Genomic DNA, 21,717 nt, shown 5'->3' with positions numbered 1-21,717 from the left:
CCCATTCCCCTGATTCCGGCAGTGCTCATCAAGCTGTCCCAGTCCAGGGCGCGGATGATCCTGATCGCCCCGGAGTGGCCCAGGCAGTGGTGGTTCACGGACCTACTTCACCGGTCTCTCCTTCCTCACATGCGGTTGCCGTGCAGGCCGGACCTTCTCACGAAGTTCGGGGGGCGGATGGTGCACCCCAACCTCTCGTCTTTGAGTTTGGCGGCATGGCTCCTGAAATAGTGCAATATGGCCATCTTAATCTACCAGACGATTGTATGGACATACTGAAGGAGTCTAAACGACCTTCCACTAGGACGTCCTATGCTTACAAGTGAAAGAGGTTCTGTATCTGGTGTAAGTCCAAGAACTTTGATCCGACGACATGTAAGGAAGATGTCATCCTTCCGTACCTTTTACATCTGGCGCAGTCTGGCCTTAATTTCCATTCCATTAAGGTTCATCTGGCTGCTTTGACTGCTTACAGGAAATGCCCTTCACAGACTTCCTTCTTTCAGATCCCTGTGGTCAAGGATTTTTTGGAAGGCTTGAAGAAAGTGTTTCCTCCCGTCAGACTTCCCTCGCCTTCCTGGGACTTGAATGTGGTGCTGTCCAGACTGATGAAGGAGCCTTTTGAACCCATTCACAAGGCTTCGTTGCAGCACCTATCCTGGAAGGCGGCCTTCCTAGTGGCCATTACATCGGCCCGCAGGGTGAGTGAACTTCAGGCTTTATGTTGTCAAGAACCTTATACTGTATTTCATGCTGCTAAGGTTGTGATGCGTACTCACCCTAAATTTCTTCCTAAGGTTATCTCTGACTTTCATGTCAACCAGACTATAACTTTACCTACGTTCTTTCAGAATCCCTCTTCGCCAGCGGAAAGGTCTCTCCATTCCCTGGATGTTCGGAGGGTGTTGAAATTTTATCTGGATAAGACCAAGGATATTCGTAGGTCTGACCAATTGTTTGTTAATTATGGCTCAGTCAGGACTGGTCTTGCGACCTCTAAGCAGTCCATTTCTCGGTGGATTGTGTCCTGCATACAATTGTGTTATCAAAAGGCTAATAAGACCTTAGGGGGTAAACCTAAGGCTCATTCCACCAGGGGCAAAGCTGCCACGACGGCTTTGCTGCGTAATGTTCCGATTGCGGAAATCTGCAAGGCGGCCACTTGGAAGTCGGTCCATACCTTTGCTGCACATTACTGTCTGGACACGGATGCCAGGGCAGATGCGCAGGTTGGGCAGGCTTCGCTGCGAAATCTGTTTGCACAGTAGTGGTAGTGTCTTGTGGTTTCTCCACCGCTTTTGTTGTGTGGGGATGGGCTTGCCATTCTATTCACTAGATTATGACTATACACAGAGATCCCCTACTACAGAAGGAGTAGTTTCTTTTCTGTAACTCCAGTTCTGTAGTAGGGGTATCTCTGTTATAGTCATATGCGCCCGCCCTCCTCCCCGGTGGAGAGATACTTATTCATTTGTAGAATGCTACAGGTCTGGCGTGCTACGCCTTCAAAAAGAACTGAAAGTAAATGGGACCTGCTGGGCATTCTGGGATACTGGGGAAAGTTCTGGAAACCTGGAAAGTTTTCTTAAAGGCACAGTATCCTGTTTTAAGCCACATAATGGCAGCCTATGGGGCTTGTCTGTCCACTCCTTCCTCTCTATCATTCCAGAGGCTTTTGCTGGTAGAGGCAGGGTTTTTTCCTATGGGGAGAAAAACTAGACAGGCAGTGCTGTTTGTGGATGTTGGTGGAATTCTAGTTGAAGTACTGGACAGTGTAGCCTGTGGGTATAGGCTGCATTATCTGTCTTTAAATTAAATTCTCTCTTAAAGGTGTATGCAGGTCTGCATGATTTGTCACCTTTTAGAGATTATTTTTTATTGCTCCGGGGTCCACGCACATGGGCGGGACTATTCACTAGATTATGACTATAACAGAGATACCCCTACTACAGAACTGGAGTTACAGAAAAGAAACTACTCCATGTGTCTCCTCCTTTCCCTGACCTTTCTCTTTGCATCCAGTAGAACTATACTGATTTGGAGAAAATCATTCATATTGCCTATTATTTGGTTGTTTTGGCAGCTATGCTTATACCTTGTGTTTGCCATTGTCATAAAAAGTCTCAGTAATACTTTTTAATGCTGTTTTGTTTTTCTTTTCCGTAGCTCAATACAGTGACCTGTATGCATTTTCGTATAACCCTAAACAAAGTGAGGTGGAACGGTTAGAGGGATGGCAGCTTATTGACTTATCAGAAGAGTATCTTCGTATGGGTGTGCCCAACTCCAACTGGCAGCTGTCGGATGCAAATAGAGACTACAAGGTAGTGTTTGGTAAAACCTTATCAATAAACTTTAATTGCTGTAGGAGAGATCGTAATTTGGTAATGAACTTTTTATATAGTTTGCTAATAGGTTAAAAATTGTGTACAGAAACTCTTGGTATTCCCACTTTCTCATGTCCTCTTGAACATCTAGTGTACTTTTTATGGCTTACATTTTTGGGTTAATAACTAAGCGATAGAACAAGGCACAGAATTGGACAGGGCTTCAGAAAATATTCTGTTATGTTGGAGCACTTGAGTACTTCAAAATATGTTTTTCATTTTTGAATCATGTATTTTTTATGTAACCCATGCGTTCTTTATAGCTGGAAATACACATGAATGTAGTTTTGCTAAAAAATCTCTATCCATATGAGAGAGTAGCCATAATAATACACCTTCTTCTACATTACTACTCATATCACTTAACTGGACATATTACTGGGGCAGTTCTGGTGTAACCTTTGGAAGTCTTCTATGCATCCCTTCCTCCTATTCCGTTTGGAGGGTGGATACTTTTTTTTTTTTTTTGAAAACCTTTATTGACAGTTCAATAGAGAACAAGTATGGGCCTACAACCCCCCGGGGCCGGCCGCTAAGCAATCAGAGCAAAAACAGGCAAGTATAAACACAGGCAGCACATCGGGGAGCAGAATCGTGATGCTAATACTGTGAACAGCGTAGGTAGGGCACCAGGAGAAAAAGGTTTTCGTTTTATAATGAAACAAGGCAGAAGGATCAGGTGCCAGACTATTTTCAAACAGCAATTACAGGTATGCAGAGTAATAGACGTAAACGATTTACAGCAATCTATTAGGTCAATGGCGCAAACACAAGAACATCAGGATGAGGAAGAGTATCATAAGCAGTAGCGCCTGCAGTCCCCCGCCAGAACTCCCAGAGAGCACCCCGGAAATTGTGGTACACATGGAGCGGCAACGAGTCATAGCAAAGGAGGTGTATCACACTGATCCCAGAAAAAGAAAAACAAAAAGAATCAGAAAAGAAAAAGGAGGCCATGGAAAAAGAGATAAAAGACGAAAGAACCCCCTCCCCCAACCCCCCACCCTGCACCTCTGCAGATGAGTACGGCCCCCCCCCCCCCCCCAGCAGTGTGCCTGTCGCCCTGGAACCAGACCCGAAATATAGGAGAAGAGGGAAAAAGAAGTAGGAAAAGAACCCCACCAGACGGGGGGGTGGAGAAAGTATTAATAAACTGGAGGAGGGCCTTCAAAACATACCCCCGGCTTCTCCCTCCCGCACGGTAAGTTTCCCCCAAAGTGAACAATAAACAGCACAAAAGCGATCTTCTCAAGAAAGATGGGGAGCACTATGCACCTATTATGCTGTTAGCTATGCCAGGAGAGCACGCAACCCCTGAGCCCGCCCGTCCACTAGATGACCACCCCTGAAGGATCCGCCTTATCCCTGACCACTCTTTGGAATTCTGCCCATGCCTACCCCTCGACCCAGCACCATATCCGACGTTCCAAGGTAGAGGATTGTCCAAAAACGTCCGGGAAGCGACGCACACAGGTGGGGTGGAAGTCTCTGAGCATCAACACAGTCCGCAGCGTGGAGAAACAGGCTTCCCAGTGCTGCCCCAGGGTATGCACTGCACTCAAGGTCCAGGAAGGCAGAAGCAGCCAAAGCAGACAATAGTTGCTGGAGTTGTCCCTGGGTCGCAGGAGGGCACGTACGGGACGAGGCTACCACACCCCACTCAGGTCCAATGCCTCCGGGACAGATCGGGCCCTCAGCTGGACGAACACACTGTAGCATACTGGCCTGAGTGTCCAGCCGTGCACTAACCTCAGGGGTGGCCGCCAAAGTGTCCTCCTGTGCGCAGTGTGGGTAGTCCCTATGTACGTGCGGACAGGCGGGCCGCCATTGCCCCAACGCCGACGCCACACCGTCGAGCTTACTCCCCAAGACCCCGACACCATGAATCAAGGAGGAGTGAAGAGCACCAAGGGCCTCGAGGAGGTCGCCGTACCCCAGCACAGCTCTCTGCGATCGCGCCGCCACACTCCCAGAAGTCGCACTCTCACAAGCCCGCTGCGACCCAGCGGACAGGATGGTAGGCTTCATCGCAACAAGATGGCCGCCAAGTATGCCCGACCCTCACCGGGGCCGGGACCCTGGGACAAGCGTCTCGATGGCCACGTCGCTGGTGACCGGGTTCCTGGGGCAGGCGAAAAGTTATCCGTTGCGTGGTCACGAGCAACAGTCGTCCCCACTACGGACCCGCTCCCGTGAAAAGCCGGGGGCGGCCCGCAATGATCAGGGCAGGATACGGGCGGCAGCCGGGCAGCTCACCATCAAAGGCAGGGGCAGCCACCGGAGGATCTGAGAATTGCACCCACGGGCATGCACTCGGACCGCTACGCTTGACAGTAGAGACGACCACGACGAAATGTAGGCCGAGTTTGGCACCGCTCCGGTGGACCGCCTCCGCCCAGTCACAACAGGCCGCTGTTGTTGAACTGCCACCCGGCCACGGCGTCCACTTGAGGTCCCGGCTCCAGGGCCGCACAGGCCGCAAAGTTCAAATGCTCGTTTCTCCGGCGATACCGCAGCCAGAAACCTCGGAGTCACATAGTCGGGTGCCACTCTCCTTCAGATACACGACCGCGTAGCACAGGTTGAGGATCTCGTGCAGGATATCCATGCGGGATGCGGAGGTTCACGGAGCCGGGAGTCTACGCTGCCGTCCCGGTCGCCATCTTGGCTCCTCCTCCGGAGGGTGGGTACTTGCTTGCCTCTAGGGAGTACAACAGGCCATTGCCCGCATTATCTGGTGGGATGGAGAGGTAATAAAAGATAACCTCCAGTATTGTTCCACACAGAACTTTGTAAACAAGTTGATCAGTTTCTGGATTAGCAACCTAGTGAAGTAGGCCAGCATGTTATTGAGCCATCAGAAAAAAAGAAAGTCCTTGTAAACGATTTCATTCTGGGGACAAAGAGCGCAAGAATCAGTTCTTGGACTGGTGCTCTTCAGTGTTTTTGTAAGTGTGAAAGTACTAGGCCCGTTCTAGAATTTAGACTTGAGCTAGTAAAGCTGGAATATCTTTCTTGGAGGTCTTGATTTAGCAATATAACAGCAAACATATGCTCGTAGACCACCCACATTTTGAGCAATATTTGGGCGTAGGACGTGTGGCTTTAATGGGGGGACTAAACATGTGAAGGATCTTGGCTGTAAAATGTCATTTGATCAGAATTGACTTAGCAATTTGACATGTCATTAGGAGAACAATTAGAATATTAGAGTGCTGTGAGCATTTCTTTGGGTATACATTGTTATGGGTATTCATTATTTGTAATACAAAATTGTACAGTAAAGATGAAGACAGGTTGGACGGCGGTCAGAGGGCTGGCTTGTATACCAGTAGAGCTTCAGGATTGTTCCTGTATCTCCTGCTTGTGTCAGACACCCCAGGACTTATTGGCACAGTACAGTAGGTTAACCTCCAAGGTGATATTAAAGCTATGGCTGTGGGAATGCAAGTGACAGGACTTAACTAGGACACTCACTCTTAGTTGCTTTTCAAGACGCTGAAAGGGCCTCTGTGTTTTTTAGCTACTTTCAAATATACTAATTTTTTTATTTTATTTTATTTATTTTTATTAGTTGTAATACAGAATAGCAGTTGGATATGCAGTGATTCCACAATATAACACAATACAGTATTGAATGTTAGAGACCATCCCTCAAAACATTTTCTCGCAACTTTACATCTCTAATATCTACACCTCGCGTGCCCACCCCGGAGTCTCTCCCCATCAGTCCGAGGTTTCGCCGTCTTGATCTGAAGGCGGGTCACATATGTCACCTCTGAATTTATTCCATACCCCCCATACTTTACTCCACTTACGAGGTAATCCCCGCCTAATGAAGGCCTATTTTTCAGCTAGCATGGCCTCGTCCATGTCTTTTCCCCATGCGGCTAGCTACGGTGTCTCCGCCATTCCCCATTTTTGAGTGATGTTGCGCTTAGCTATCATAATCCCCAACATAGCCCAGCTCTGTGCATGACGTGTGAGGTCGTTAGGTTCCCATACATTCAGTAGGCAGCGTCTAGGTTCCGGCACTAGCGACACTCCCCCCGAATGGGACAGTGTCCGCATCACTTGCTTCCAGTAATCTTGGATTACGGGACATTCCCATATGGTGTGAAAGAAATTCCCCGCAGCCGTGCAAGCAGAACGGATGCATTGTGCTACCTATGCTGTGTAGAGTGTGCCTGGTGTAGTATGAGCGGTGCTTCACGCCATTCCGGCTCATCAAACTCGCCTATATCACGGGACCATTTCTCCCGGAGAGGACCGGTTGGGTCCGGCAGGTTGTTTACCAGTTTACGGTATGTGAGTGATGTGGCCTTCTTTGGCATTTAGTCCGTCAATAATCTATCCTCCAAGGGCGATTCCTCTGGTATGGTCGTGTCAGGTGTTAGTCTCGATAGTAAGGCATGTTTAATTTGTGTATATCGGAACCACTCTGAGGACGCCAGTTCGTATTGCTGTTGAAGACGGGCGAATGTAATTATTTCACCCTTGTGCGACATGTCTCCCACCGTGGAAATCCCAATATTGTCCCAATTATCAAAGCCCCTACTGCTTCTAAGTTTTCCGAGTTGCTTTGTGTCCCACAAAGGTGTGAGTTGGGTCAAGACCCCGCGCCACCCAAGCTTGGCCTGTGCCGCATGCCAGATGGCGACGGTCTGTCTAAGTGGACTAATAAGCGTTGAAGCCAGTTTACCGTCATACAGGGGTGACAACACAACTCTCTCGCCTAGTATGTCCCTATCTGCCCTAAATGCGGGGTCTGTCCGCGGAGCATGAAGCCATTGATTAATTACCTACAACTGCGCCGCCCAGTAATAGAGTTGGATATTAGGAAGCGCTATCCCTCCATCATACCAGCCGCAAGTTAATTTGGACTGCGCTATTCACAGAAGGCTAGTTACCTGCGCCGCAATTGTGCGGAAGTACGCTGGTGGTATGCGACATGGCGTATTTTCCAATACCTACACGAATCTAGGCAGGGCCATCATTTTTAAATAGGGCTGCTTTCCCCAGTAGAGTTAGTGGCAGCACACCTCAGTGACGCTCGTCCCGCTTGAGGCGGTCTAGTGGGGGTTGCAAATTCTGTTTTAGGAAGTCTGTTGGATCCGCAGTGATGTAAATACCCAGATACTTGAATGATCCCTCCGCTGTTTGAAGTGGGCAGTCTGCTGGGAGTCGTGGAGGAGGGCCGCGCAGCACATACATTATCGATTTGGACCAGTTTATGGTGTAGCCGGATGCTCTTCCGAAGACCCCGCAAATGTTGAGTAATGTCAGTATAGAGCGTCGCGGGGAAGACAGATAGAGCAACACATCATCAGCATAAAGGGAGACGCGGTCTTCCCAGTCATTCGACCACTGGAGTCCCCGTATCGTGGGCTCCCAGCGTATCCATGCCGCCAAGGGCTCCAGCGCCAGGGCGAAGAGCAGGGGCGACAGGGGGCATCCCTGGCGCGTACCACGCGTCAGGGGGAAATCTTCGGACATATGCCCGTTAGCAGCGACGTGGGCCATTGGTCTGGTATAAATTTGGGTCCAAAGCCCAGGTGCAGTAGCACTGCAAACAGGAAGGGCCACTCAACCATATCGAACGCCATTTGCGCGTCCAAGGAGAGCAGCACCGCTGGTTCCTGTAATTGCTCCGCTCGAGCCAACACGCCATGTAAGCGCCTCAAATTGAGGGCTGTGCTTCTGCCGGGCATGAAACCAGATTGATCCGGGTGCACGATTTCTGGCAAGTGTGGCGTTAGCCTAGACGCCAGGAGCTTCGCAAGGATCTTTGCCTCTGCATTGAGCAGCGATATAGGATGGTAGGAGGCACACTCAGAAGCAGGTTTGCCCGGTTTCAGTATAGCAATTATGGTGGCCGTTCGTTGATCCTGTGGGAGTTCGCCCTCACGGAGACTGTCTGTGAACATGTTAAGCAAATGGGGGGCAATAGTCCCGGCTGTTCGCTTATAGAGCTCGATCGGTATGCCGTTCTGTCCCGCCACTTTACCCGAATGCAGTGCTCAAAATTGCCCTTCGTATCTCTACTGTGATATCAGCTTCCAGGGTACTCACCGCCGCCGGGGTAAGTCTGGGCATTGCTAAATCTTTCACATACGTCCGCGCTTCCTCCACTGTCATGGAAGAGGTGGAGGAATAGACCGTTTGGAAGTGGCGCGCTAGAGTGTGTACTATCTCGCCTGGTTCAGTTGTTATCTGGCCCTCCCCAGAGCTGAGCTCCGCTATCCACCTGGTTCCCTTATCCAGTCTATCAAGCCATGCCAGTAGTTTCCCAGTCATATCCCCAAGGTCATATATCTTGTGTCGCGTGGCAGTCAGCTGGTGCTTAGTGCGCTCCGTGAGGTACGCCTTATAACTTGCTTGCGCAACCTGTAGGACAGAAGAGGTCTCAGGGGTGGGGTCTCGGGCCTGCTGAGCCTCTGCCGCGTGTAACTCTTGTTCGATCGACTGTTATTCTGCCTGTTTTTCACGCTTGTGCTCTGCAATGGTAGCGATAGCCTGTCCTCTGAGGACTGTTTTATATGCCTCCCATAAGGTTGCCGGTGATGTAACAGAGGGGGCATTTTCCAGAAAGTAAAGGTTTGTTGCTTTCACAATCGCCTTACGGACCGCGGGGACCTGGAGATAGCCGGGGTGTATTGAAGGGATACGACGACGCTCGAGGTGGTAGTATGTGTAGTGCAGGAGTATCGGTGAATGGTCGGATATACCTCTAGGTCTGATCTCTATGCTGTCTATGTTTCTAAGACTACCAGCGGAACCTAGGAAGTAGTCTTTTCTTGTTAGACTATTGTGCACCCCTGAGTGATACGTGTACTGTTGCGCTGTTGGGTGATTTAGCCTCCACAAATCTGACAGCCACAGTGCTTCGATAAAGCTTCCTAAACAGGACACTCTCGCGCCACCCACTCGTGTAGGGTATCGATCAAGTGATTCGTTGACCACTGCATTAAAATCTCCGCCAAGGATCAGTTCTCCCTCTGGTAGGTCAAGGAGAAACTCACTAAGTGCCGGTAGCGCTGTGGCGTGCAGTGCAGGAGGAATGTAAACGGAGACTATGTTTATGGGCCGCCCCTCCCATTGGGTGGCTATCGCTGCAAACCTCCCCGACCCGTCAGCTTTAAGTTTATGTATAATTAACGGGTATTGCTTTTGCACCAGTATACCTACCCCCCTAGACCCAGAGGTGAATTCTGAGTGTACCACCATCTTGTACCCCCACCGGTCCATTGCTTTACTAGTGGTGAGGGTAAGATGGGTTTCCTGTAGCAAGACCACCGCCGGGGCACACCTCTTAACACTATGTAAGACCAGGCCGCGTTTAATTTTGTCTCCCAAGCCGCGCACGTTCCACGTGAGCAGGGAGAGAGGTGGTATCGGAGTGGAAGAACCCACCCCAGACGTCCCTTTTGTAATATCAGACATTTTTGCGGTTGGTGCTGAGAATAACTGGCGGTACGGAGGCATTGACGCGCATCGTATGTTCTATATTGGGTGCGTGTACTGTATTGTGATCGCTACTTTCAGCTTTATCAGTAACTTTTGAAAAAACCTTAAAAACAAACCCATCTCCCCCCAACCCCCTCCCTGCCTCCCTGCCATGCGGACTCCAAACTGCCCGCCACCCCAACTCAGCTTAGAACCCAAACCCCAATACATTACTTGTGTGTAAGGAGCGGGAGGTCCGGGGAAGACCAGAAACATCCCCAGTCCGAGCGTCCAAATGTTCCGACGTTGCGGCGTATTTGAGCAGGCACCGCTCAATCCAGCAATCATTTCCCTCTACCCTGCACCTTTTAATAAAGAATGGACGCATATCGCCTCATTATCCAGCCTCCTGATGCGACCGATCCTCATACTCCACGCTGCGGTCTCGGTCAGTGGGGTCCTCCGTCCCTCCAGGAGGTCGCCTTCGCCTGTCCGAGCGTCCAGAGTTTTTCACCTGCTGCCACCCCTCAAGCCATTCATGAGCTTCCTCAGGCGACTCGAAGAACCATGTCTTCCCATCCGCCACTACCCGCAGCCTGGCCGGGAATATCATGGAATAAGGTAAGTCGCGGGCTCTCAGTTACTTCTTAACCTCTATGAAGCTTCTTCGGCGCGCCGCCACCACCGCCGTGTAGTCTGGGAAGAAGGACACCACCGAATTCTGTATGCGCATGGGCGGCGCCACCCGGGCCGTGTGGAGAATGGCATCCCTGTCTCGAAAATTGAAGATGCGGGCCAGGACCGGCCGGGGGGAGCATCGACCTTGGGCCTGCCCCCGGGCACCCTGTGCTCCACAGAGAAATAGGCAGAGAGTCCTCTGGGTTGCAGTCCGGCTTTTATGAGTTTTTCCACGTAAAGATCCAAGGCCGAGCTCCCTTCACTCTCAGGAATGCCCGTAATGCGCACGTTATTGCGGCGGGACCGCCCCTCCTGGTCGTCAAGCCGCGCCGCCATGCGCTTGTTTTCGGCCTCAAGTTGCGACACTTTTTGGAGCAGGGAGTCCTTCGCCAGGGCGGCCGTCGCTTGTTCAACCTCTGCGACTCTAGCGGACATTTTCTGAAAGTCAGCTCTGAGGAATGTCACATCCGTGGAGATGGACCCCACTGTCGTCTGCACACTATTAAGGGTGGCCATAATATCCTCCAATGTCACTTTAGGCGTTCCAGCGTTGTCTGAGGCCTTCTCCGTACGCCCAGCGTGTTCTAACACTTGTGGAGAGTCCTTGGCATAAGCATACTTGTCCAGTTTTCCTTGCTGGTGCGCCCGATTCCCTCTGCCGCTCATTGCCAGGCCGGCAAGCAGTCTCTTTAGATACCTTATCGCACTTTAGGCCAAGGGACGGAGCGTAGGACCCCGGGACAGTGTCTTCACACACCGCTCAGCACAAGGCGCCGCCACTCCGCAGACGCTGGCACTTCTTTCCAACAGAATGCACGTTCACAGGCACACCCCTGGGTCATCCACCAGCACGCCAAGACACTCACAGCTGCTTACGTCCGTATGTCTCTCCTGGTCATGCACTTCACCACAAGAGTTTCAGTGTGTCGCCTCTCCCCAGGTCATCTCCGCTCCATCTGGCACTCGAGATTCGGAGGCAGCGGGAGCATTCAGCGCAATGTCGAGTCTGATCTTCTCAAGTGCTACACCCGGGGCATCCTCCGCCGTTCGTCGCACAATTTCGGCGATCAGCCCAGCAGCATCTAGTTCGTCATGCGTCGCTTTACTGCGGCTTCCTGCTGAGCTCGTTGCACAGTATTCACTGCTTTGGTGTGGCAGCGCCGCCCACAGGCGACCGTGTATCCTGGCACCAGGGTTCCCACCGTGGCTCCAGGCCCCCGGCACTGCCCGCCGGTCGTCCCAAGGCCAGTCCGCTCCGTCACGGGGCTCCCCCGCCGTACCTCCCGGAGGCTCCGGGTCTCAAGCCCAGCACCCGGGCCGCGTCGTGAAAATCGAGGCCCCGGCTTCAGCCGATGGTGCAGGCCCCAGCGAACGGCTCGGCGATGGCTGTGTTACGGGTCACGGGGGGACAGCCAAGTTGCATCAGCTGGTGCAACTTAGTCTCTGCATCATGCGCTTGGACTTTGCACTCGTTTGGAAATGCGGATTATTGATCGGATGGCGGGGAAGTCAGCCTCACCCCCGGAGCTCCTTCAGGCTGCGGCCATCTTGTCCGGCAGCTAGCCACGCCCCCCCCCCCCCCCCCTACTGTTTTTAAAAATACATTATACTTTGTGCCTGGGGAAACCCTGAAATTATCCAGTAACCTCATTTGATCAAAAACTTTCAGTTAAAGCAACATTGATAATGTCACAGATAAAAAAAGTAATGTTCGAGGCATATGAGCTGCAGATCACACACTGAGGATAAGATCGCCATCTGGTGTTGGGCTCGGATGATTGCAGGTTGTTGTTGTCTTCGGAAGAAGCCTTTGGTCACGAGGTTGGTGACTCCTCCCCTGGACAACAGTGCGCATGGGCATCCACTCCATCGGCAGATTGTTTTTTTCCGCCATTGGGTTCGGATGAACTTTTTTCCGCTCCAGCAGAAAACTTCTAGCAATCATTTTAAATACTTAATCTTCATTCCATCGACGTCGAACTCAACTCGGACCGGTTCCGCAAGCGGCTGATGGACAGGACACCCTTCAAAAAATGCCCCCAGTGTGGAGCGAAGTTCCCCCACAGTGACCACCACGAGGTTTGTAACCTCTGCCTGTCGCCGGAACACAACGAGTCCACCTGTCCAGCTTGTTCCGCTTTCCGTTCGAAGAAGACCCTCCGGGACCGAAGAGCTCGACGCCATATTATGGCCAAACCAGCTCCAGAACCGGAGGACATCTTTGCTCAAGATGTTCCCGAAGACGACACCGAAGATCTCGAGATCGTGTCCGAGGCCGACGATTCCGATGACCTCATCACTCCAGGGCAGCGTGTGAGTACCACCCCCCCTGCCCCTGCCCCATCCAAAAAAGCATTGGTCAAGACTCCGCCAGCTGGGCCCAGTCGCGACCGGAAATCCTCTTCAGAAGCCCCGCCCTCGGGCCCGGCTCCGAAGACATCTAAGCCTGTGGGTGGCTCGGGCTCGAGCAAACCTCACCTGATTGTGCCTTTAACACCCTCGGCACCCAAAATCCCACTGTCGGCACCGAAACAGGCTCCAAGACCGAAATCTCCTTCGGCACAGAAACATTCCTCGGCACCGAAGTCTCCACCGGCACCGAGACGTTCTTCAACATCGATGCCTGAAAGTCCATCGGCACCGAAACCTCAGTCGGCACCGAAACCTCAGTCGGCACCGAAACCTCAGTCGGCACCGAAAACTCAGTCGGCACCGAAACCTCAGTCGGCACCGAAACCTCAGTCGGCACCGAAAACTCAGTCGGCTCCGAAAAATCCATCGGACCCGAAAAAATCATCGGCGCCGAAAACTGCGTCCCCGCCGAAAAAAGCTCATAAAGACCCGAAGCGGACATCGCAGACACCACCTTCGGAGCCAGATGAACTTTTTCGACCAGATCCTTCTCAAAAGCGGATCTACATCAACCCTAACACGGGACATGTGACTGCCATCCCATATAAAAAGCGGAAGCTGGACACTACACCTCCCCCAGCTCCCATACGGAAAAAGGACTGTGCTACTTCACCACTTCGTCCTTCCTCTCCTGTTTTACCTCCTAACCCGTCCCCCCCTCCTCCTCCTGATTCTCCTTTACCTTTACCTTTACCATCTCCCTATCATTCACCTCCTCCACAGGATGATAATGATGACTTAGGGGGAGGGGCGGACCCTGATTTATTTAATGATCCTGTTGATCCAAACGACCCTTTTACGTTCCCAGACCCAGCACCCATGGATGACTGGTCTTATCCTATACCTGACATGCCTGACCCCACTACCTACCCCTCCAAGCCCTCCCCTCCTGATGACCACCTAGGGTTCGGCCAACTTATAAATAGGGCAGCAACATTCCACGGCGTCACAATGCACACAGACGCCCTTGAAGAGGACTTTCTCCTTGATACCTTTGAGCAGTCACAAAAGACTGTGCACATACTGCCCATGATCAAAGGGGTTATAAAGCATGCTACTGAAGTCTTTAAGGACCCTGTTCGAGCTAGGGTTCTCAACCCACGCATCGAAAAAAAGTACCGACCAGCCCCGCAAGACCCTGCATACATTAAGGCCCAGCTCCCTTTAGACTCCTTAGTCGTATCAAATGCCAGGAAGCGCGCTAACTCACAGACAACTGGAGAAACGCCTCCCCCAGACAAAGAGTCTAAGCTTTTAGAAGCCTCACGCAAACGGGTCGCCGCGCAGGCGGCTAACCATTGGCGTATTGCGAATACCCAGGCCCTGTTAGCCAGGTATGATAGAGCGCATTATGACCAACTTGAGGACCTTATGCAACATCTGCCTGAACCCTTTAAGTCCCAGGCCTCTGACCTCATCCAAGAAGGCAAATTAATATCTAATGCCTCCATTAAATGCGCCTTAGATGCAGCAGACACTGCTTCTAGAGCGGTCAATACTAGCGTCTTACTCAGACGACATGCCTGGCTCCGTATTTCCGGTTTTAAACCGGAGGTTCAAACCGCAATTCTAGCTCAACCTTTCAACCAAGAGCAGCTATTTGGCCCTGCAGTGGATACTGCATTAGAAAAAATGAAAAAGGATAATGAAACTGCCAAGTCTATGGGAGCACTGCAGTCTCCTCAAAACCGGGGTTCCTTTCGTCGCTCCTTTTATAGAGGAGGCTCCAAAAACACATCAACTGAGACCACGTCCACCTTTAAAAATTCTGGACAAACATCCCCTAACAGAGGTTATTTCCGGGGAGGTTATAGGGGAAACAATAACAAAGGTCGAGGGCGGGGCAACAACAACAACACCCGCACCTCACCAGCCACCAAACAGTGACTTGCCACCACTCCCCCCAGACCATTCCACTCCGGTCGGGGGGCGACTCCAACAATTCCTACCTGTCTGGACTTCCATCACCACAGACAGGTGGGTAAGACAAATTATCCAGTCTGGCTACTGCCTCGAACTCATACAATCCCCCCCAAACATACCACCCAAACAACGTCCAATGTCCTCGCATCATCTCTCTCTCCTCAAACAAGAAGTTCAATCCCTGTTACAAAAACATGCGATAGAACCAGTCCCCCTTCAACAGCAGGGAAAAGGGGTATATTCTCTATACTTCCTCATTCCCAAAAAGGACAAAACACTAAGGCCCATACTGGATCTCAGACTGCTAAACCAGTATATACATTCGGATCATTTTCACATGACCACTCTCCAACAAGTCCTCCCACTTTTACAACAGGGAGACTTCCTCGCCACATTGGACCTCAAGGACGCATACTTTCACATCCCTATGCATCCCGCTCACAGAAAATATCTACGATTTGTGGTAGATGGGCAACACTATCAATTTACAGTTCTCCCATTCGGAGTAACCACGGCACCCAGAGTGTTCACCAAGTGCCTAGCAGTCGTGGCAGCGCATCTCAGAAGACAACAGATCCATGTCTTCCCCTATCTGGACGATTGGCTCATAAAAGCCAATACATACCAAAAATGCGTTCTCCACACTCATCGCACGATTCAAACTCTCCACGATTTGGGATTCACTATCAACTACCCCAAATCCCACCTACAACCTTCCCACTTACATCAGTATCTAGGAGCAACCATAGATACATCCAAAGCCATTGCCTATCCCAGCACTGCCAGGATAGCCAGTATACAAAATCTCATCTCTCAATTTCAAACTCATCCATCTCTTCCAGCAAGAGTGTTCATGCAGCTCCTAGGCATGATGGCGTCATGCATCTCCATAGTCCCACACGCACGACTTCAAATGCGTCCCTTACAGGAATGCTTAGCACAACAGTGGAACCAAGCTCACGGACAACTTACCGATCTGGTGTTGGTGGACAGTCGCTCACTTCGCTCACTGAAATGGTGGAACACCATCAACCTGTCCAAAGGGAGACCGTTCTTAGAGCCTCTTCCACAAGTTGTGCTAACTACAGACGCATCTCTCACGGGGTGGGGAGCCCACCTCCTTCACCATACCACTCAGGGCAGATGGACCAGTCAACAAAAACTGCTCCACATCAACCACCTGGAACTCTTAGCAGTGTTCCTAGCACTAAAATCCTTTCAAATTCACCTGAAGAACAAAACTGTCCTCATACGCACAGACAACATGACGACAATGTATTATATACAGAAACAGGGAGGGACACACTCTCTCCAACTGTCCCAACTGGCACAGCAAATCTGGAGATGGGCAATTCCCCAAAACATCTACCTGTTAGCAGAACATCTCCCAGGGATCCACAATCAAGTGGCCGACCTCCTAAGTCGCCACACACAACAGATCCACGAATGGGAACTACACCCCAAGGTTCTACTCCCCTTCTTCCAAAAGTGGGGACAACCAGACATAGACCTGTTCGCCACTCCCGAAAACACAAAATGCCCAACCTTCGCCGCCAGGTTTCCACACCCACAGTCGAAGGGCAATGCCCTATGGATGAACTGGTCAGGCAGATTTGCGTACGCCTTTCCGCCTCTCCCACTAGTTCCATTTGTGGTACGCAAACTGAAACAACAGTCACTAACACTAATACTAGTGGCTCCCACTTGGGCACGTCAACCGTGGTTCACCACACTTCTGGAACTATCTTTAGTTCCACATCAAAAGCTACGCCTCTCCCCAGATCTGTTAACCCAGAACCATGGAGAAATCAGACACCCAGATCCTCAAACACTGAATCTAGCGATCTGGCTCCTGAGGTCCTAGAGTTCGGTTACCTCAATCTCCCTCCAGACTGTATGAATATCATAAAAGAAGCCAGACGCCCTACTACTAGAGCGTGTTATGCCGCTAAATGGAAACGATTTGCCATCTACTGCGCTAATAATGACATACATCCATTGGATGCTTCCATCCAAAACATCATTTGCTATCTACTACACTTGCAAAGATGCAATCTAGCGTATTCCTCTATACGTTTACACCTAGCAGCCTTGGCAGCCTACTTGCAAAATAGGCAACACCTGTCCCTTTTTAAGGTACCAGCCATCAAAGCCTTTATGGAAGGTCTCAAAAGAATTCTTCCCCCAAGATTGCCACCTGCACCAGTGTGGAATCTCAATGTGGTTCTAACAAGACTCATGGGCCCCCCATTTGAACCTATGCACAAATGTGAATTGCAATTCCTAACATGGAAGGTAGCTTTCCTTATCGCAATCACTTCCCTGCGCAGAGTAAGTGAAATACAAGCCCTTACACTTGAGGAACCTTTCTTACAACTACACCGTAACAAAGTGGTTCTTAGGACAAACCCTAAATTTCTTCCAAAAGTGATTTCCCCTTTCCACCTTAACCAATCAGTAGAACTACCGGTCTTTTTTCCAAATCCAGACTCGGTAGCTGAAAGGGCCCTACATACCTTAGATGTCAAAAGAGCCTTGCTTTATTACATCGACAGGACAAAACCTTTTCGAAAGACAAAACAACTCTTTGTTGCTTTCGCGCCACCACACAAAGGCAACCCGATCTCCAAATCAGGAATTGCCCGGTGGATAGTTAAATGCATCCAAATATGCTACCTCAAGGCTAAACGTACACTTACAGTTCCCCCTAGGGCGCACTCCACGCGTAAAATAGGGGCTTCTATGGCCTTCTTAGGCAATATTCCCTTAGAAGACATTTGCAAGGCAGCCACATGGTCTACCACGCATACCTTCACTAAACACTATTGTGTTGACGTGCAGGCCAAACAACAGGCCTCCGTGGGCCAGGCTGTCCTAAAAACTTTATTTCAAGCTGCTGCAACGGATACAGGCGACCACCGCTAAGGGGAGCACTGCTGTATAATCTATCCTCAGTGTGTGATCTGCAGCTCATATGCCTCGAACGGAATATGCTACTTACCAGTATGCATCTGTTCTTGGCATGTAGAGCTGCAGAGTCACACACGCCCGCCCGCCTCCCCGGGACCTGTATCTGTTCCAGCATCCGTCTTACTTAGACATTACACATGGACATCCTTTCTTTCTTTTCTATATACTCCATCTTTTCCCATCATGGCGAAAAACAATCTGCCGATGGAGTGGATGCCCATGCGCACTGTTGTCCAGGGGAGGAGTCACCAACCTCGTGACCAAAGGCTTCTTCCGAAGACAACAACAACCTGCAATCATCCGAGCCCAACACCAGATGGCGATCTTATCCTCAGTGTGTGACTCTGCAGCTCTACATGCCAAGAACAGATGCATACTGGTAAGTAGCATATTCCTTCTACATTATTCACTAGGATACTCTGTGGCCCTCTTTAAGACAGTCATATCTCTCCTTCATTACTGCACAATCTGTGTATGGCCCCTAATTCAACATTATGCAGTTCTACTTTGATGAATACTTTATTAACAGTATTTCCTAAAGTACCTTTCGCTTTTAAAAGATTTGTATCAAAACATAGATCTATAGTAGTATGAAAGAATATTCTTTTAATCAGTGCCTAATTTGTTAAAAAAAAAGTGCCGCTGCCTGAAGCTGTGCTCAGAAGCCAGCGGCTGGTGCAATTAAAGATAGGCAAGCTGAATACAAAGCCTGGTAGTCTATGATCCCCTACCAGACACTCCTCCCCCTTTTTCCTGCTCTTGCAGTGTAGGAGAGTAGGGTCTGCTATCCTATGGTCACCCCAAATTTTTGCTTTTTGCTTCACTGGTTTTTGACATATTGAGGCTGTGGGCCTGCCAATCAGACCCCCAGCCTGCTGTTCTCTCTACTAAATTTACACTATGCACCCTAGGTGCATAACCAATTGGAAGTGGATCACCCTGTGAGCCCCTGTACCAGTGTACACTAGGTACCCAGGGCATTGGTGTCTCCAAGGCCTGCCAGGGGCTGAAGCATGTATTATGCCACCCCAGGCTTGGCCTAACAAATTTGACACAACTGGCTGATCACTCAGCTGGGGTAAGTTGGTGTAACCACCTCTTACTTAGGTGTAGTATACCTATACCTAACCTTAAATGGGACACATGTTAACCTATAAGTCACTCCTATGGCAGGCCTTAACAATCCTGAAGGCAGAGTGCTTGGTTCCATGTGAGATGGTGCTCTGGCATGAGCTGAGCCTGTCTGCAGTGGTCGGAACCACTTCCTTCTACTGTTTCCAGATATCGTCATACCATATACTCTTAAGTGCATTATGAACCTCGCGGTTAAATGCTATCTTTGGTTTGGCTTTATCAAAACATGTCGAGTAAGGTGTCATACGAATTGGAATACTAACCCCTCGCCAATTCTGGCGACGGGGTTAGCATTCCACCCTTCTAGAGGGACACGACATGTACAGTACCTGAAACCCGGGTAAAATCAGACATAGCCTCAGCTCCACAAAATGGATGCTGCCACCACAGACACAAGTCTGCCCTCCTGCTGCTGGGATATTTAGAAGAAACAAGGTCCCATTCAAAAATAGATATAATTTTAAATATCACAATTTTCCAATCAAAAATTGGATTTAATGTTTTATTCAGAAGATGAATTAAGATATAATACAGTTGCTAAGAACAAGAATGCACGTGGTGAAATAAGTGAGCAGCCCGTGAGTAGTCAAGGAAATCAGCCGATTTCCTAACCGCAGGCAAGTGACTTAAAAAGTGACTTTTTGTGTATCAGAAATAACGATTATTTAAAGTCACAATTGAGAAACATCTCATACTCTGAATAGAAAATTTCAGTGTAGCATCAAGAGATTAGAGATGTAGGTCGACGACGTTTCGATCCCCAATTTGATGGCGGGATTACTTCAGGACTAAAAAGGTGATGGAATGCCTGGGAAAGTGAGCCTGGGTGGGTAAGGAAGAGGGGGGTGGGGAGAAAAAAGGGAAGGAGTTAATTTTGCGGGAAAGGAAAGGTAAAGGAGTTGTGGGTAATAGCATAGTGTGGTGCATTGAAGCATAAAGTTATGCCGAAGGGGGAAAGCGGTGTATATCTTAAGGATAATAGTAAGAGGGATTGAAGGTGAGGGAGTTTACCGGAGTGGGTGTGTGAGTGAAGGAAATAAACGAAGGTAGGGATAACCAGAAGGGGCGTGGGATGGGGTGGTGCCAAGAGAAGAAGGAAGGAGGAAAAGATAGAGGAACTTACTGTACAGGGGACAGCTGAAAAGGCAAATTAATGCAGGAGCCGTACTAGGCACGTTGTTCAATTGCAGCAGAGAGTGCAAATCATCGCGCACGTTACTCGATAGCAGTTCTGGAGAGGTGAGGGGTACTCCTGTGTTAGATAGGGAGAAGGGTGGGAGAATAAGGAGTGAGGGAGTGTCACTGTGTCGTTCTGGTGCCAGGGAAGGGGAGGGGAGGGTGATAATTACCTGGAGGGTTAATGCTTCAAGCGCTCCTGGATGAGCCTGTGCGGGGGGGCACAGTCGTGAGAGATCGAGCGGTGGTTGTTCTAATGGCGGGAAAAGGGGAGGGAAACGGTAAGGAATTGCCGAGAATGGCGAATAATAAAACCAGAGCGGTGGCCGGTAGTGAGGTAGGATCGCAATTACCTGGAATTAGAACAAGGTCAGTATGGAATCTTCCTGGTGCGGCAAAAACGGCAATAATTGTCCGCGTGTAAGTGAAACTTCGTGCCAGAAGGAATTAAAGGCAGCCCATGATGGCGGATCTAGGGGTGGGAATAAATAGAATGGTTGCTGCTGAGGCGGACAGGAACGAAGGGTGACAGGGAACCAGTAACCGTAAGTGAGGCGATTGAGTTACCTGAATGGAGATCGGCTCAGTCTGCACAATCTACGTTGCGAGGACGATACTCGAATGGAGGTTCCGGGTCTGCAGCTAGTGACGGACCGGAAGGGGCAGTCATAAGGAAGTCTCCTATGTAGGAGGTGGGGGCGTGTCCTGAATGTGGATAATGTGAAAAGGGAGAAAGGACACGGAAGGGGAGCAGTGTCATGTGGATACAGAGAGGAATGAGGAGAAAGGTCTAGTGCACCAGGGAGAGGGTCCCGGCGAGCAGTGATAAGATAAATTTAAATTTTAGAGAAATAAGCAGGAAGGACCAGGAGATTGTAGGGAAAGGTAATAAGGGGAGGGAGAATGATGAATCAATAAATAAGGTATGAGGTGGGTGGAAGGGGGAAAGAAAAGGCACTGATGGCAAGGGAGTGTAGTGTTGGTGTGGGTGGTAGAATGCAGTGAGTGCGGGAAAAGGGGAGGAGGGGGAACGGTGGGGGGCCGGGGGGGGGGGGGTTTGGGATTAGAAATGGAATAAAGGGGATAAAGGTTAAAAAAGGGGGGGGGTTTGCTGCTGGGAGTCCTTCCAGCTTGGGAGGTGTGGACAAAGGGTTTCCTGCCAGGGGAGGTGCGTGCACCACCCCAGACAGGATTTTGTGTATTGGTCAGGTAGGGCTTGAAAGAAACCAGACATGCCTGTGGCTCACAAGGAGCCTCGGTGCATATGCCAGTTCAATCCGGTCCTGGGGCACACCAGTCCCGGGCCTGGGGCGAGCTGGACAAAGGATTGGGGGTGTAACCACCCCCCTTCCTGGTCCCACCCTTAGGGAGGGACCTAGCAGGTAGTCCGGCCCCTAGAATCCGCTTAAAGGTAGGAGCTGTGTCCTAAGACTTCAGACATCCTGGAATCAACTTGAAACTAAGAAGAAGACGGGAACTTCGACATTCTGCTGCACAGAAGACTGAAGGAAATCTCCCCTGTGGTCAGGGAGTGACCACCTTGCTAACGCAAGCACCATCCAGCGAGTCAACGTCTGCTTTGCCGCCGCCT

General features: G+C 50.3%; 1 protein-coding gene across 2 annotated transcripts in view; it reads left to right on the top strand.

The window, feature by feature from the left end:
- Window positions 1–21,717, top strand: part of MTMR6 (myotubularin related protein 6) — a 592,867-nt gene that overhangs the window by 306,386 nt on the left and 264,764 nt on the right. For both annotated transcript variants that reach the window (XM_085621607.1, XM_085621606.1), the window contains one exon: window positions 2,167–2,324. In XM_085621607.1, coding sequence (XP_085477733.1) covers window positions 2,167–2,324 — 158 coding nt within the window. The remainder of the gene's footprint in view (window positions 1–2,166; window positions 2,325–21,717) is intronic.

This window comes from Triturus cristatus, chromosome 8 (assembly GCF_964204655.1).
Source record: "Triturus cristatus chromosome 8, aTriCri1.1, whole genome shotgun sequence".
NCBI lineage: Eukaryota > Metazoa > Chordata > Amphibia > Caudata > Salamandridae > Triturus > Triturus cristatus.
Note: the sequence above shows the minus strand (reverse complement) of the source record. Positions and strands in the feature narration are given on the sequence as shown.